The sequence below is a fragment of the Oryx dammah genome, unplaced genomic scaffold (assembly GCF_014754425.2).
Source record: "Oryx dammah isolate SB20612 unplaced genomic scaffold, SCBI_Odam_1.1 HiC_scaffold_11056, whole genome shotgun sequence".
Classification (NCBI taxonomy): domain Eukaryota; kingdom Metazoa; phylum Chordata; class Mammalia; order Artiodactyla; family Bovidae; genus Oryx; species Oryx dammah.
The window spans coordinates 1,615,984-1,631,349 of NW_024080450.1; the positions used below are offsets into that span (position 1 = coordinate 1,615,984).

The window sequence follows — 15,366 nt, forward strand, 5'->3', positions numbered from 1 at the left end:
CATACATCTCACCCTCTCCTTCCCTCTCGCCATGTCCATAAGTCTATTCTCTTTGTCTGTTTCTCCATTGCTGCCCTGAAAATAAATTCTTCAGTACCATTTTCCTAGATTCCGTATATATGTGTTAGAATATGATATTTATCTTTGTTTTTCTGACTCATTTCACTCTGTATAGATTCCAGGTTCGTCCACCTCAACAGAACCGACTCATGTGTTCCTTTTTATGGCTGAGTAATATTCCATTGTGTATATGTACCACAACTACTTTATCCTTTCATCTGTCAATGGACATCTAGGTTGTTTCTATTTCCTAGCTATTGTAAATAGTGCTGCAATGAACAGTGGGATACATGTGTCTTTTTCAATTTTGGTTTCCTCAGGGTATATGCCTAGGAGTGGGATTGCTGGGTCATATGGTGGTTTTATTCCTAGTTTTTTAAGGAATCTCTCTAAGTCTTCCATAGCGGCTGTATCTATTTACGTTCCCACCAACAGTGCAAGAGCTTTCCCTTTTCTCCGTATCCTCTTCAGCATTTACTGTTTGTAGACATTTTGATGATGGCCCTTCTGACTGGTGTGAGGTGATATCTCATTGTGGTTTTGATTTGCATTTCTCTCATAATGAGCGATGTTGAGCTTCTTTTCATGTGTCTGTTAGCCATCTGTATGTCTTCTTTGGAGAAATGTCTGTTTAAGTCTTTTTTTCCCCCTTTTTGATTGGGTTGTTTGTTTCTCTGGCATTGACTTATATGAGCTGCTTGTATATTTTAGAAATTAATCTTTTGTCTTGTTTCATTTGCTATTATTTTCTCCCATTCTTAGGGTTGTCTTTTCACCTTGCTTATAGTTTCCTTTGCTGTGCAAAAGCTTTTAAGTTTGATCAGGTCCCACTTGTTTACTTTTGGTTTTATTTCCGTTACTCTAAAAGATGGGTCATAGAGGATCTTGTTTTGATTTATGTCATCGAGAGTTCTGCGTATGTCTTCCTCTAAGAGTTTTATAGTTTCTGGTCTTACATTTAGGTCTTTAATCCATTTTGAGTTTATCTTTGTGTATGGTGTTAGGAGGTATTCTGATTTCATTCTTTTACATGTAGCTGTCCAGTTATCCCAGCGCTATTTATTGAAGAGGCTGTCTTTGTCCCATTGTATATTCTTGCATCCTTTGTCAAAAATAAGGTACCCATAGGTGCACGGGTTTATTTCTGGGCTTTTCTTGTTTCCTTGGTCTGTATTTCTGTTTTTGTGCAAGTACCATACTGTCTTGATGACTGTAGCTTTGTAGTATAACCTGAAGTCAGGAGGGTTGATTCCTCTAGCTTCATTCTTGTTTGTCAAGACTGCTTTGGCTATTCAGGGGCTTTTGTGTTTCCATATAAATTGTGAAATATTTTGTTCTAGTTCTGTGCAAAATGCCATTGGTAATTAGATAGGGGTCACATTGAATCTGTAGATTACATTTGGTAGTATACTCATTTTCATAATACTGATTCGTTCTACCCAGGAACATGGAATATCTATCCATCTGTTTATGTCATCTTTGATTTCTTTCATTAGTGTCTTATGATTTTCTGTGTACAGTTCTTTTGTCTCCTTAGGTAAGTTTATTTCTAGATATTTATTTATTTATTTTTGTTGGAATGGTGAATGGGATTGACTCTTTAATTTCTCTTTCTGATTTTTCACTGTTAGTATATAGAAATGCAAGTAATTTCTGTGTATTGATTTTGTGTCCTGCAACTTTGCTAAATTCACTGATTAGTAATTTTCTGATACTATCTTTAGGGTTTTCTATGTACAGTATCATGTCATCTGCAAACAGTGAGTGTTCTGCCTATGTTTTCCTCTTAAGAGTTTTATAGTTTCTGGTCTTAGCAGTTAGGTCTTTAATCCATTGTACTTCTTTTTTGATCGGGGTTCCTTTTATTTCTTTTTCTTCTCTGATTGCTATAGCTAGGACTTCCAGAACTGTTTAATAATAGTGGTGAAAGTGAACAACCTTGTCTTGTTCCTGATCTTAGGGGGAATGCTTTCAGTTTTTCGTCATTGAGAATAATGTGTGCTGTAGGTTTATCATATCTGGCCTTTACTTGTTGAGGTAGGTTCCTTCTATGCCCATTATTTTGAGAGTTGTAATCATAAATGGGGAGCTGGATTTTGTCAAATGCTTTTTCTGCATCTATAGAGATTAGCATATGGTTTTTATCTTTCAGTTTGTTGATACAGTGTATCACATTGTTTGATTTGCATATATTGAAGAATCCTTGCATTCCTGGAATAAACCCAACTTGACCATGATGTGTGAGCTTTTTGATGTGATGTGATGAAAAGAAACTATCCTCAGTTCTTTTCATTCTTTATACTTTATTCTGTGCTTCAGAAGTTATTTCCATCATTTTATCTTCCACCTCACTGATTCATTCTTCTGCTTCAGATATTCTGCTATTGATTACTTCTAGAGTATTTTTAATTTCAGTAATTGTGTTGTTTGTATGTTTATTCTTTAATTCTTCTAGATCTTTGTTAATTGGTTCTTGCATTTTCCTCCATTTTGTTTTCTAGGGTTTTGATCATTTTTACTATCATTATTCTGAATTCTTTTTCAGGTAGTTTGCCTATTTCCTCTTCATTTATTTGGACTTCTATGTTTCTAGTTTGTTCCTTCACTTGTGTAGTATTTCTCTGCCTTTGCATTATTATTTTTTTAACTTACTGTATTTGAGGTCTCCTTCTCCCAGGCTTCAGTGTTGAATTCTTTCTTCCTTTTGGTTTCTGCCCTTCTAAGGTTGATCCAGTGGTTTGTGTAAGCTTTGTATAGGGTGAGATTTGTGCTGAGTTTTTGTTTGTTTGTTTTTCCTCTGATGGGCAAGCTGAGTGAGGTGGTAATCCTGTCTGCTGATGACTTGGTTAATATTTTTCTTTTGTTTGTTGTTTAGAAGAGGCATCCTGTACAGGGTGTTTCTGGTGGTTGGGTGATGCCAGGTCTTGTATTCAAGTGGTTTCCTTTGTGTGAGTTTTCACTATTTGATATAAACTGTGGAAAATTCTGAAAGAGATGGGAATACCAAACCATCTGACCTGTATGCAGGTCAGGAAGCAATAGTTAAAACTGGACATGGAACAACAGACTGGTTCAAAATAGGAAAAGGAGTACGTCAAGGCTGTATATTGTCACCCTGCTTATTTAACTTATATGCAGAGTACATCATGAGACACGCTGGGCTGGAAGAAGCACAAGCTGGAATCAAGATTGCCAGGAGATATATCAATAACCTCAGATATGCAGATGACACCAACCTTACGGCAGAAAGTGAAGAGGAGCTAAAGAGCCTCTTGATGAAAGTGAAAGAGGAGAGTGAAAAAGTTGGCTTAAAGCTCGACATTCAGAAAACGAAGATCATGGCATTTGGTCCCATCACTTCATGGGAAATAGATGGGGAAACAGTGGAAACATTGTCAGACTTTATTTCTTTGGGGTCCAAAATCACTGCATATGGTGATTGCAGCCATGAAATTAAAAGACACTTACTCCTTGGAAGGAAAGTTATGACCAACCTAGATAGCATATTGAAAAGCAGAGACATTACTTTTCCAACAAAGGTCCGTCTAGCCAAGGCTATGGTTTTTCCAGTGGTCATGTATGGATGTGAGAGTTGGACTGTGAAGAAAGCTGATTGCCAAAAAATTGATGCTTCTGAACTGTGGTGTTGGAGAAGACTCTTGAGAGTCCCTTGGACTGCAAGGAGATCCAACCAGTCCATTCCAAAGGAGGTCAGTCCTGGGTGTTCATTGGAAGGACTGATGCTGAAGCTGAAAGTCCAATACTTTGGTCACCTCATGCAAAGAGTTGACTCATTGGAAAAGACTCTGATGCTGGGAGAGATTGGGGGCAGGAGGAGAAGGGGATGACAGAGGATGAGGTGGCTGGGTGGCATCACCGACTCTATGGACATGAATTTGAGTGAATTCCGGGAGTCGGTGATGGACAGGAGGCCTGGCGTGCTGCGATTCATGGGGTCGCAAAGAGTCAGACACAACTGAGTGACTGAAGTAAACTGAGGGTTAGTTCTCTGATTGTCTAGGCTCTTGGAGTCAGTGCTCCCACTCCAAAGGCTCAGGGCTTAATCTCTCTCCAAAGACCAGGCTAGGTCCAATCCAGCAAGAGGAATTTCATCTGAAACGGAAGGGCCTTTACTTGAGTTCCAAAAGCCAGTGCACAAGAACACAACCGAGATCTCTGACTTAGCAGAAACTGGGAAGAAGTTATTACCACCAGCAAATGCCAAGATAAAGTCCCTCCGCCTTTGGTCCACCCTGATAAGTCAGCCAGAGACTACCCCTCTGGTCCTGACCACCCACCGCCCCAAACCACAGACACCCAGCACTCTTAGCCACTTCACCCTGCCAGCCAATTCACAAGCAGGAGACTTTGTGAAAGTGAAGTGAAGTCGCTCAGTTGTGTATGACTCTTTGCAACCCCATGGATTGTAGCCTACCACACTCCTCCGTCCATGGGATTTTCCAGGCAAGAGTACTGGAATGGATTGTCATTTCCTTCTCCAGAGGATTTTCCTGACTCAGGGATCAAACCTGGGTCTCCCGCATTGTAGGTAGATGCTTTACCATCTGAGTCACCAGGGGCGACTTTGAGGTGAATGTCAATTGTTAGTGTTTATGAGTTCTGTCTTGACTAGGCATATTTCTTTTTAGTAGAACTTCTGCAGTTTCTGAATTAAATCCTTCAGCTTGGCATTGTATAAATGCCTATATTTGTTTGTTAATATTAATAGTAGTAGTTAGTCCATACCTTGAACAGATGTGCAAAAGCATGATAGTAGTCAAGCAGATATAAGGAAACAACACTTTGAATAAATACCTAGACAGATTGTTTTTTTTTTTTTTTTTGAGTTTTATTAGAATAAGAAGGTGGAATGTGGACAATACTTTAAGTCATATTCTCTGTTGTGTTCTGATTCTAACACGTGTGTATCTGCCATGATTTTGTCTAGCCTTAATGTCTGTGGTTTCTATTGTAAATATTTTCTAAGTTAGATGTTTTCCAAGCTGTACACCCATAGACTTTGTGACATTAACCCTCTATTTCCCACCAATACACATGGCACAATAGCAGAGGTGTACTTTAACCATAGGGTTGGCTGTCTGGTTTATGTTTAGGGTATACTGAGAGATGTGGAAATACATTTTTCTGCTGAATGGAATGGTTTACTGTTACAGGGGTACCTGAGACGACTCTCAGTTTGAAGTCTCTGTCTTTTCTACCAAAGCATTCATTAAAGACTCAACGTCCAAGGGGGGATGTTTTTATTGGGGGGCTGGTCACATGGGCACACTCTACCTAGTATAAACCAAAATTGTAGAATCCCAGAAGGAGAGAGAACATTCAACATAAACCAAATTGTATAAATAATCGAGATAAAGAGTGTCCCTTTTTTCAGTTAGAGAATTGGCATCCTTTGGAACATAGCAAAAATTTCGTGTTCCTTGACAGAAGCTGATGTTTCTGATACAGGCCTCCTGTGTATGTTAACTTTTTCTGCACATTTAACTACTGAGTGGTGTGAGTTTTTAGATCTGAGCATGCTATTCCCATATTCTTTGAAAGTCTGTGCTCTTTGTACTTTGTTCTAACATCAAGATGAAAATAGATTCAGGACCTTTGACTGGATTTGCCACCTATTTGTGGAAGTACAGTTTTATTGGAACACAGCCAGTTATTTACATTTTATCTGTAACTACTTTCAGTCTGCTAAGGCAGAGTTGAATAGTTGCTAAGAGATGACCTTCAGGGCCTAAAGTATTTACTGTCTGGTTCTTTGCAGAAGAAGATTCTCTGTATGATAGAGGTAGCACTGCAAATCCACGATGGAAAGATGGTTTATTTCTCTTGGGTATCTAGCTGGAAAATGAAGTTGGATCCCTAACTCCTACTGTTCAGCAAAGTGCCAAATCGGTGAAAATACCTCAACATAGATAATGAATAACAATAACAGAAAAACATAGGAAGATTTTTATGTACTCTGTGTGACGTAGACCCTACCTGTCTGGATGTGATAGGAAATAACATAACCAAATGAAAAAGGAGACAAACTATGAAAAAAAAATGTTGTAGGCAAAGGGTGAAGTTCCTTAATATAAAAGGTACCAAGTCACTCTTTGAACCAGCAACTCTGTTCTAGCTGTTGGTCCTGCAGCTGTGCTTACACTTGACCAAAATGTCTTACACAAAAATATATTTATTTGCAGCATTGCTTTTCCTATCAAGAAATTGGAGAACTTCAAAGTTTATTAGCATAATACTGGTTTTAAAAATCAGAACTTGTGTACACTGTCTGACTTCGTAATTATAAGAATGGAGCAGTTCTTCGTGCATTAATGTGGCACAGTTTCTGAAAACTAAATACCTTTAATATTTTTATTCAAGAAACTGAGTACAAATGTCTGCTTCTGGGAACAGGGTGGAAGGGTGATTTTTATTCATCGTATATATTTTTGTATGTTTTGGATTTTGTAGTATCACATATGTTATTGAAATAGTAATTTTCAAAAGTTATATATAAAATATGAATACCCATTCTCCGCCCCAGATGCTTTAGCAGAAACTGAATCTCCTCTCTGCATAAGACATGAGCTACAAACTCATTCAGGTGTCCTTTTCCATTTGTCATAGGCCAGTTAAAATATTATAGACAGACGCACACACCATGTTTGGGATTGAGGTAGAAGATGGTTGGGAGAAAGCAGTGGTGCCAGCAGCCCTCCACCGTCAGGGATGGCGGAAGAGGGAGCTGTGAGCTCATGTGCCTAAATGACTGATTGTTGCCTCCCCCCACCCCCACCCTGCTTCTTAGACTTCAAATCTCAGCCTGAACCATCCCCTGTTCTTAGCCAATTGAGCCAACGACAGCAGCACCAGACTCAGGCCGTCACTGTTCCTCCTCCTGGGTTGGAGTCCTTTCCTTCCCAGGTGAAGCTCCGAGAAGCAGCACCCAGAGACAGCAGTACCTCCACTGTGAACAAACTTTTGCAGCTTCCCAGCATGACTGTCGAAAATATCGCTGTGTCTGCCCACCAACCACAGCCCAAACACATCAAACTCCCTAAGTCTCGGCGAATACCTCCAGCTTCTAAGGTGGGTCTTTTATCAGGAAGTCATAGTACCAAAGATGGATGCATTTTAACATGTAGTTCATGGGGTATTTTCAAGTACATAGTCTCTTGATTTATGAGGAATCAGTCATTTCTGAGTGACTAATGGATTTGTGCTAAGAGATAGGACTGTCCATTTGAATTACAAGTCTTGCTCAGGAAACCTGATGATCTTGTGCGTTTAGTTAAGAGAATCTGATGTTCTTCTGTACTTACTTAGCTCTGTTCTGTAGAGGTAGGAGTGGTTCCTTGACCAGGTGATGCTTTCATTAGAGGCCCCTCTTCCTCACTCATCCATCACCACAATCCCGTGTCATACCCTCTCCCTCCCCTTCTCCCCAACTCCCACCCCCCATCTTAAGAAGCATTTGGTGGAACTGACCATTCTGTTAATTTTTTAATTTTTCTTGGCTCTGTTCCTTTCTCTTTAAAAAAAAAAAAAAAATCCTATTTCTTTTTCCTGCTTTTCACTCCTTGTTCCTCAGGCCTCCCCACAGGGCCCTGGGAACCCAGTGCTTGTTAGCTCTGCAGGCCTTTGGGGCTGGGAATCTCTCACTTCTGTTGCTAACATCATGGTTTTGCTTTTACAGATCCCAGCTTCTGCAGTGGAAATGCCTGGATCAGCAGATGTCACAGGATTAAATGTCCAGTTTGGCGCCTTGGAATTTGGATCAGAACCTTCTCTCTCTGAATTTGGATCAGCTGCAAGCAGTGAAAATAGTAGCCAGATTCCCATTAGCTTGTATTCAAAATCTTTAAGGTATACAGTTTCCCACTTCTCTTTCTAGTTTTGATTAACTCCTTTGCAAAGTTAAACACGGTAGAGCCTAAGAAATCACCTGGTGGAGAAAATAAACCCTGTAGTGATGGGTTTGTGTCACCAGTGGCTAACTCTAGAATGTGTCTTCCATCCCCCTAAAAAGAAATCCTGTGCCTGTTAGCGGTCTTGCCCAGCTTTCCTCCTCACTCCATCCCTTGAAAACCATTAATTGGTCTCCTGATTTGCCTGATGTGGGATTGCATATAACTAAGGAAATGCAGTAAGTGGCCTTTTGGTTCTGACTTCTTTCACTTAGCATAGTGTTTTCAAGGTTCATCCATTTTATAGTGTGTGTGCATTTTGTTTTCCAAATAGTATTTCATTGTGCAGGTACATTGCATTTTGTTTATTCACTCACTAGATATTTGGGTTACATCCACTTTTTGGCTGTTATGAATCATACTGATGTGAAAATTCAGTTAAGTTTTGTGTGCTTTCATTTGCTTTGGATCTGTACCTGGGAATTGCTGGATCCTTTGATAACTCTTGTATTTAACCATTTGAGGATCTATCAGACTTTCACCCTGAAATACTTACATTCCTACCAGTAATCTATGAGCGGTGCAGTGTGTATACATCTTTGCTAACACTTATTTTCTTTCAATGAAATATTTTATAAATAGAGGAATCTCAGATTTTAGATTTTATTTTACTACATCTTTTACCTTCTAGAGCCAAAATCTGATATTTGCTTGAGTTCCCTTTCTAAGGACAGACTCAGAACATTTAGATTCCTTAAAGTTTCTTAAGAATTCTTAATAATGTCATGCTGCCTATTAGTTAAACTTGTTCAGTCTCTAAGTCGTGTCCGACTCCGCAACCCATGGACTGCATGCAGCATGTGAGGCTTCTTTGTCCTTCACTGTCTCTCAGAGTTTGTTCATGTTCATGTCTGTTGAATCAGTGATGCTATTTCACCATCTCATCCTCTGCTGCTTCCTTCTTTTGCCTTCGGTCTTTCCCAGCATCAGGGTCTTTTCCAGTGAGTCAGCTTTTTCCATTGAGCAGCCAAAGTATTGGAGCTTCAACATTAGTCCATCCAATAGAATATTCAGAGTTGATTTCCTTTAGGATTGAATGAATGGTTTGATCTCCTTGCTGTCCAAGGGACTCGCAATAGTCTTCAACACCACAGTTGAAAAGCATCAGTTCTTCGGTGCTCAGTCCAGCTGAGCACCAGCTCTTACTCTTATGGTCTAACTCTCACATCCATACATGACTACTGGAAAAACACATAGCTTTGACTATATGGACCTTTGTTGGCAGTGGTATCTCTGCTTTTAATATGCTGTCTAGGTTTTTCATAGCTTTCCTTCCAAGAAGCATGTATCTTCTAATTCATGGCTGAAGTCACTGTCCGCAGTGATTTTAGAACCCAGGAAAAGAAAATCTGACACTGTTTCCACTTTTCCCCTTTCTGTTTGCCATGAAGTGATGGGGCTGGATGCTGTATCTTTTTGAACATTCAAAGTTTTTTGAATGTTGAGTTTTATGCCTGATTTTTCACTCATCAAGAGGCTCTTAAGTTCCTCTTCATGTTCTGCCCTTAGGGTGATATTATCTGCATATCTGAGGTTGTTGATATCTCTCCCAGCAATCTTGATTCCAGCTTGAGCTTTGTCTGACCCGTTGTTTTGTGTGATGTACTCTGTATATAAGTGAAATTAGCAGGGTGACAGTATAGTCTTTTGACATACTCTTTTCCCAGTTTTGAACTGTCAGTTAAATTAGGTTGCTCTGATTTGGGAGGAGGGATTAATTGTTCTTTTAATCTTCATTTGCCTGATATGAATGGCGCAGCAGTGTAAACTTTATAGTTACAGATATGTTTATTTAATTTAAAATATGACAAGAGACGACATTGTTCTGCCTCATGAAAACGGTGAAGTGACACAGATTTATGTCTCATGTCTTTTATTCTCTGTAGTGATTCTTTGAATACCTCCCTACCAATGACCAGTGCAGTACAGAACTCCACCTACACAACCTCCGTCATTACCTCGTCCAGTCTGACCAGCTCCTCTTTGAGCTCCACTAGTCCAGTAACCACGTCTTCCTCCTACGACCAGAGTTCTGTGCATAACAGGATCGTATACCAAAGCTCTGTGAGTCCGTCGGAGTCAGCTCCAGGAACCATCACGGCAAGTGGTCTTTCAGGTTTATTCTCACAGGAAATTCCAGTTGGAGCTCGATATGTAGTTTGGGAAATTTCCTTTTAGAAAATTTCATTTTAGAAATTGGCTAACCTTTTGAGAGGAATCCATATAGTTTGTGGCCATCTCGTTTGAAACCTGTGTTTCACGCACCCATACACAGGGATTGTGTGAATGGCCCCAGACGCCTGGTATACGAATAGTGTAGGATACACCCTGAGTTGTGCAGTGGTTTCGATGGGGTGGGTGGGGACTCTCGTCTAATGTTTCATTGTCCTGTAAGGCAGACATTCAGGCATTACTAGTGAGAGCTACTTTAGAGTGCTGAGAACATGGAAATAATAGAAACAGTTGAATTGGCGTAGCAGACATTTGGATTTTTTTTCTTAAGTTTCCTTCTAAGATTGTGAGGAAATATTTGCATGTATTGACTTAAGAGTTTTTTCCTTCCTTTCTTTTCCATCTTTCATGTTGGATGTTTTCCTCAAATGTCTGATGAATCTGTTGTGCCCTGTTGCTACTGCTAAGTCGCTTCAGTCGTGTCTGACTGTGCGACCCCATAGACGGCAGCCCACTAGGCTTCTCTGTCCCTGGGATTCTCCAGGCAAGAACACTGGAGTGGGTTGCCATTTCCTTCTCCATGAAAGTGAAGTTGCTCAGTTGTGCCCAACTCTTAGCAGCCCCATGGACTGCAGTCCACCAGGCTCCTCCGTCCATGGGATTTTCCAGGCAAGAGTACTGGAGTGGGTTGCCATTGCCTTCTCCATCTATTGTGCCCACTTAACACTAAAACTGTCTATAGGGGTAGGTTGTTGGACATCGGCTTTAGTGAGGGACAGTGTGGTTGGTTATTTCTGTAGGGATGGAAGCTCCTTCATCAGCCCTATGGGCCTTTCCTGTTGGGTTTATTTGGATTCTTCAGGGACTCTTCTTCCAGTCTCTTCCCTGTAGGACCTATACCTGTCTGTCAGTGTCTTAAAAGCCTACTGTGAAGAGAAGGCTGCGGTTAAATATTCATTGATGAAGTTAAGGGCCTGTGGGAGAAGGTGGAAGGGGGCGTTCACTCTTCTGTGCAGAGTTTAAAAAATTCTCTAACATTTAGCCCTGCCTCGACACCCAGTTCCAAAGTTACGTGATATATATTAGTACTGAGTTGCTTGGTATGGTTCTTGGATATAAGTTGAGTGGTTTTCTGGTTTTCTCAACTACTTACTTAGGATTTGGCTTTACCAGGTCAGCTAAGTCAGTTACTATCTGGCATCTGCTTTCTACTGTATAAAATCTTGTTGCTCTCATTTTCCACCTGTATTTCTCTTTCTGGGTTGACACCTTTTTAAAAACCATGTGTTTTCAATATATATTCTGTAAGAAGTTTATTTTTGTGACTTCCAGCATGGTAACCACTAGCCACATATGATTGTTTAAATTAAATATACAATTAAAAGTTCAGCTTCTCTGACACACCACGATTTAAATGTTGTCTGTCTAGATATGGTTGGTCAGTCACTATAGTAGACGACCAAGTACAGACAGACAGTATTTCCACTATTGCAGAATATTCTGTTCCCTTGGAAAGTGCTGGTCTTTAGTGTGTAAGACATAAATCAGACCATTTCTTTAAATCTCTGTCATCTGCACGACATCTCAGTTCCAGCTCTAACTTGACCTCTTGTTCTTCTTGTCCATATCACTGTTCAACTCATTTCTTGCTCAGCTAATTGAACCAGATTTCTGATCTCTTTCGATCATTTGATGTTATTTTTGTTCCCAGCATGCTTCTGCCTAGAATTTCCTTCATCCCAAATAACATGGCTTCTTTATTGTATCAGTTTATCCATTGCTTGTGAAATTTTTGTTTCTGTTTTTAATAGTTTTAAATTCAAAGTTATTTAATTAATTTAGTTAATTTAAATTAATTGTAGTTAATTTACAATGTTGTGTTAGTTTCACATGTACAGCAAAGTGATTCAGTTATATGTGTATATTCTTTTTCAGATTTCTTTCCATTGTAGGTTATAAGATATGGAACATAGTTCACTGTGATACACAGTGGGACCTTACTGTTCGAATGTTTGTATTTTTTTTAAGGTTTATTTATTTATTTAAAATTTGAGTATAATTGCTTTATAATTTTGTGTTGGTTTCTGCCATACATCAACGAGTCAGCCTGGAGCTTCCCTGGTGGCTCAGATGGAAGGAATCTGCCTGCAATGCGGGAGACCCACATTCAGTCTCTGGGTCGGGAACATCCTCTGGAGAAGGGAATGGCAACCCACTCTAGTATTCTTGCTAGAGAATTCCATGGACAGAGGAGCCTGGAGGGGACAGTCCATGGGGTTGCAAAGAGTTGGACACAGCTGAACGACTAACACTTTCACTTTTACATTCACCTATATCCCCTCCCTCTTGAACCTCCCTCCCACCTCCCACCCCATCCCACCCCTCTAGGTTGTCACAGAGCAGCAGTTTGAGCTTCCCACATCATACAACAAATTCCCAATGGCTATCTATTTTTACATGTGGTCCAGGGTTTGTATTTTAAAAATGATTTTCTAGATGAAATGTTCCCAAGATGTGATGGCAGCTGTTTCCTTCCTCTTTCCCTCTCTTTTTGTCTGGTGAGATTTTTTAGCTCTCTGGGTCTTCCTTGCTGCAAGGACTGTATCTCGTTGTGGTGTACCGTTTTCTCATGGTGGCTCGTCTTGTTGCAGGGCATAGGCTCTAAGGCATGGGGACTTCAGTAGTTGTACCTCTCAGGCTCTAGAGCACAGGCTTAATTAATAGTTTTGGGGTATAGGGTTAGTTGCTCCAAGGCATGTGGGATCTTCCTGGATCAGGGATTGGACCCATGTTTCCTGCATTGATAGGTGGATACTTTACCACTGAGCCACTAGGGAAGCCCTGGTATAGTTTTAAGAAGACTTTGTATGTCAGTTTTGTGCTGTCTTGGAGGAATATGCTTGATGTCATGTGTGTATACTTACCGAGCAGTGAACCATCGTTGAGAGGAAGGCAGAACGACAGAACTTTGACTGCTCTCCATGTGCCCTTTATTCTGATTTTCCCTTCTCTGAGTCTTTTAGCTCTTGTTGTGCTTTGTTTTTTTCCTAGCAGTTGTGTTTTATTGTCTACGTTTCTTGTAAATAATCTCAAATTGTTTTAAGAATAAAATGTATGTAGGATTTTATGAAAAGAAAGTGTACTGAATTTCTGTTCTGAGAAGATCATCCCCTCAGCTTCCTTGTCCCATCCAGAGCCTGTCTGAGCCCTGTAGGCTCCTCTGTCAGTCACTGTTTTTTTTTTTTTTCCAATAGTAAGTTTATTTTTTAATTGATTGGCTGTGCTGGGACTTCACTGCCGCAGAAGCTTTTCTCTAGTTTTGGCGAGCAGGGGCCTCTCTCTAGTTGGGACGCGCGGGCTTCTCATTGCCGTGGCTTCTCTTGTTTCTGAGCACGGGCTTCTGGGCGCACAAGCTTTAGTAGTTGCCTCCCGGGCTCTAGAGCACTGGCTCAGTAAATGTGGCACATGGGCTTAGTTGCTCGACTGCATGTGGGGCCTTCCTGGATCGACTCAACCCCGCGTCTCCTGCCTTGGAAGGAGTGGCCCTTTACCAGTGAGCCACAGTGAAGCCCTCAGTCTCTCTGCCGGGTCTCCACACCCCATCTGTGAAAGTAAAGTTTTCTTTGTGAGGATACCTTCTTCTGTTTGAAAGTTCTAGGGAAGTGCTTCATGGTTAACTGAGACCAATTGAATGATATAAAATACGATAATTCCTTGCATGAAAGTTATCTTCATTATAATTTGGAAACACTTTCTAGTATGTGGGGTACTCAGGAGACAGAATGTCCATGAGATAGAAAGGCTTGTGGTGATTTCAATATAGTGAGAGTTCCCAAGCTTAATAATTTTTAGGACTGTTTCATTGCTTCCTGTGCTTTTGGTCTTATTTTTTATTCTTATTACTTCCTTAAATAACCAGTTCGGGGATTTAGTAAGAATTTGTTGTATTGTCTCTCCTTTTCTTAAGAAACAAAATAAAACAGGTCATAGTTCTTTGCTTAATTCATAATCTTCATATTTTTGTGGTTAAATCCCAACTTAGGTTGTCATTCGATGGAGGGTTTACTTACTTTATTTTCTCTTTCTTATAGAATGGAAATGGTGGTAGTCGAAGTCAGCAGACAGTAGACAGTAAGTATATGAGCTAACTATTCTTGTGGCTGGTGGAAACCACAGACAGAAAAAGAGCATAGCTGATGTGGTGGGGAAAATGATTGGCCAATGGCTAATTCTGCAAAAGCAGTCCTTTTCCATCTTTCCTGATAGCTATCTCTGACTCATCATTGGCAGCATTTCTTTCAGTTTAGAGTTGAGCTAGAGAGGCCCTGTGACCAGACTGTAGGTGATGGTATTACTAGAAATATATCTACAGCAAGAAGGAGGTCTTGCATCATTCTGCTGTCTTAAGACTGCATCCCAAGTGTGGTGTGTAGGTTGGATTTAAAATATGCTTTTCTCAGAGGCCCAGATTCCAGGAAGTTTAAGAGGGCTTTCACTTCAGTAATGTGAAAGATGTTTAAAGCAGAAATTGGCATGCTGGTTCAGGAGAGAGAGAAAATGTTGCTCAGTATAAATACTTGGGAGAAATGGAGGGAGAGCCCACCAAATCTAGTATAGCTCAGTGATCCCTGGAATTAGTGTAGGTGAATTCCCATTAGTTGTTCCCTTTGTTCTTGGCTTCTTTATCAACGATTATGCTCATAATCTAAAATGAAACCAGTTTTCATTGATTATTCAGTGAAGCAAATGGATATGTATTGGGTATGGAAGCCAGAAAGACCCTCTTTTTATTTAGAAATTTGGGGGAGTGTGGCTGTGGAATTTTGCCAGACCAGGAATGGGCCTCAGTTGGAATTGAAATGACACATTGATTTACCCAGAGTTGGATTTGGTGTTGAGGGACCGCCAGAGCAACAGATAACGGTACATCTGAGAACACTAGATGTCACAGGAAGTGTGAATTACTTAATCTGTGGTGGAAAGTTTCTTTGGCCCAGGTGTGGGGTCGAGAACACACAGAGGTTTACTAAAAGATTTTATTTGGAGATTTCAAGTGAGATAATGAGATGTGAGATGTCCATAAAACAGTGTGCATTTTAGATAGGTTTTTATCTCCCATGTCCTCTTCTCTAACCATCTCTCTCTCTGACACACACACACACACACA

The 15,366-nt window shown here is 40.3% G+C and overlaps 1 protein-coding gene across 5 annotated transcripts in view; it reads left to right on the forward strand.

Moving 5' to 3' along the window:
* The window catches only part of LOC120860328 (ubiquitin-associated protein 2), a 113,923-nt gene that overhangs the window by 86,042 nt on the left and 12,515 nt on the right, over positions 1-15,366 (forward strand). For all 5 annotated transcript variants that reach the window (XR_005720298.1, XM_040236126.1, XM_040236125.1 and 2 more), the window contains 4 exons: positions 6,869-7,149; positions 7,757-7,926; positions 9,914-10,127; positions 14,291-14,330. Coding sequence is in view for 4 of the 5 variants with exons in the window: in XM_040236126.1 (XP_040092060.1) it covers positions 6,869-7,149; positions 7,757-7,926; positions 9,914-10,127; positions 14,291-14,330 (705 nt within the window). In the remaining variant the exon portion in view is untranslated. The remainder of the gene's footprint in view (positions 1-6,868; positions 7,150-7,756; positions 7,927-9,913; positions 10,128-14,290; positions 14,331-15,366) is intronic.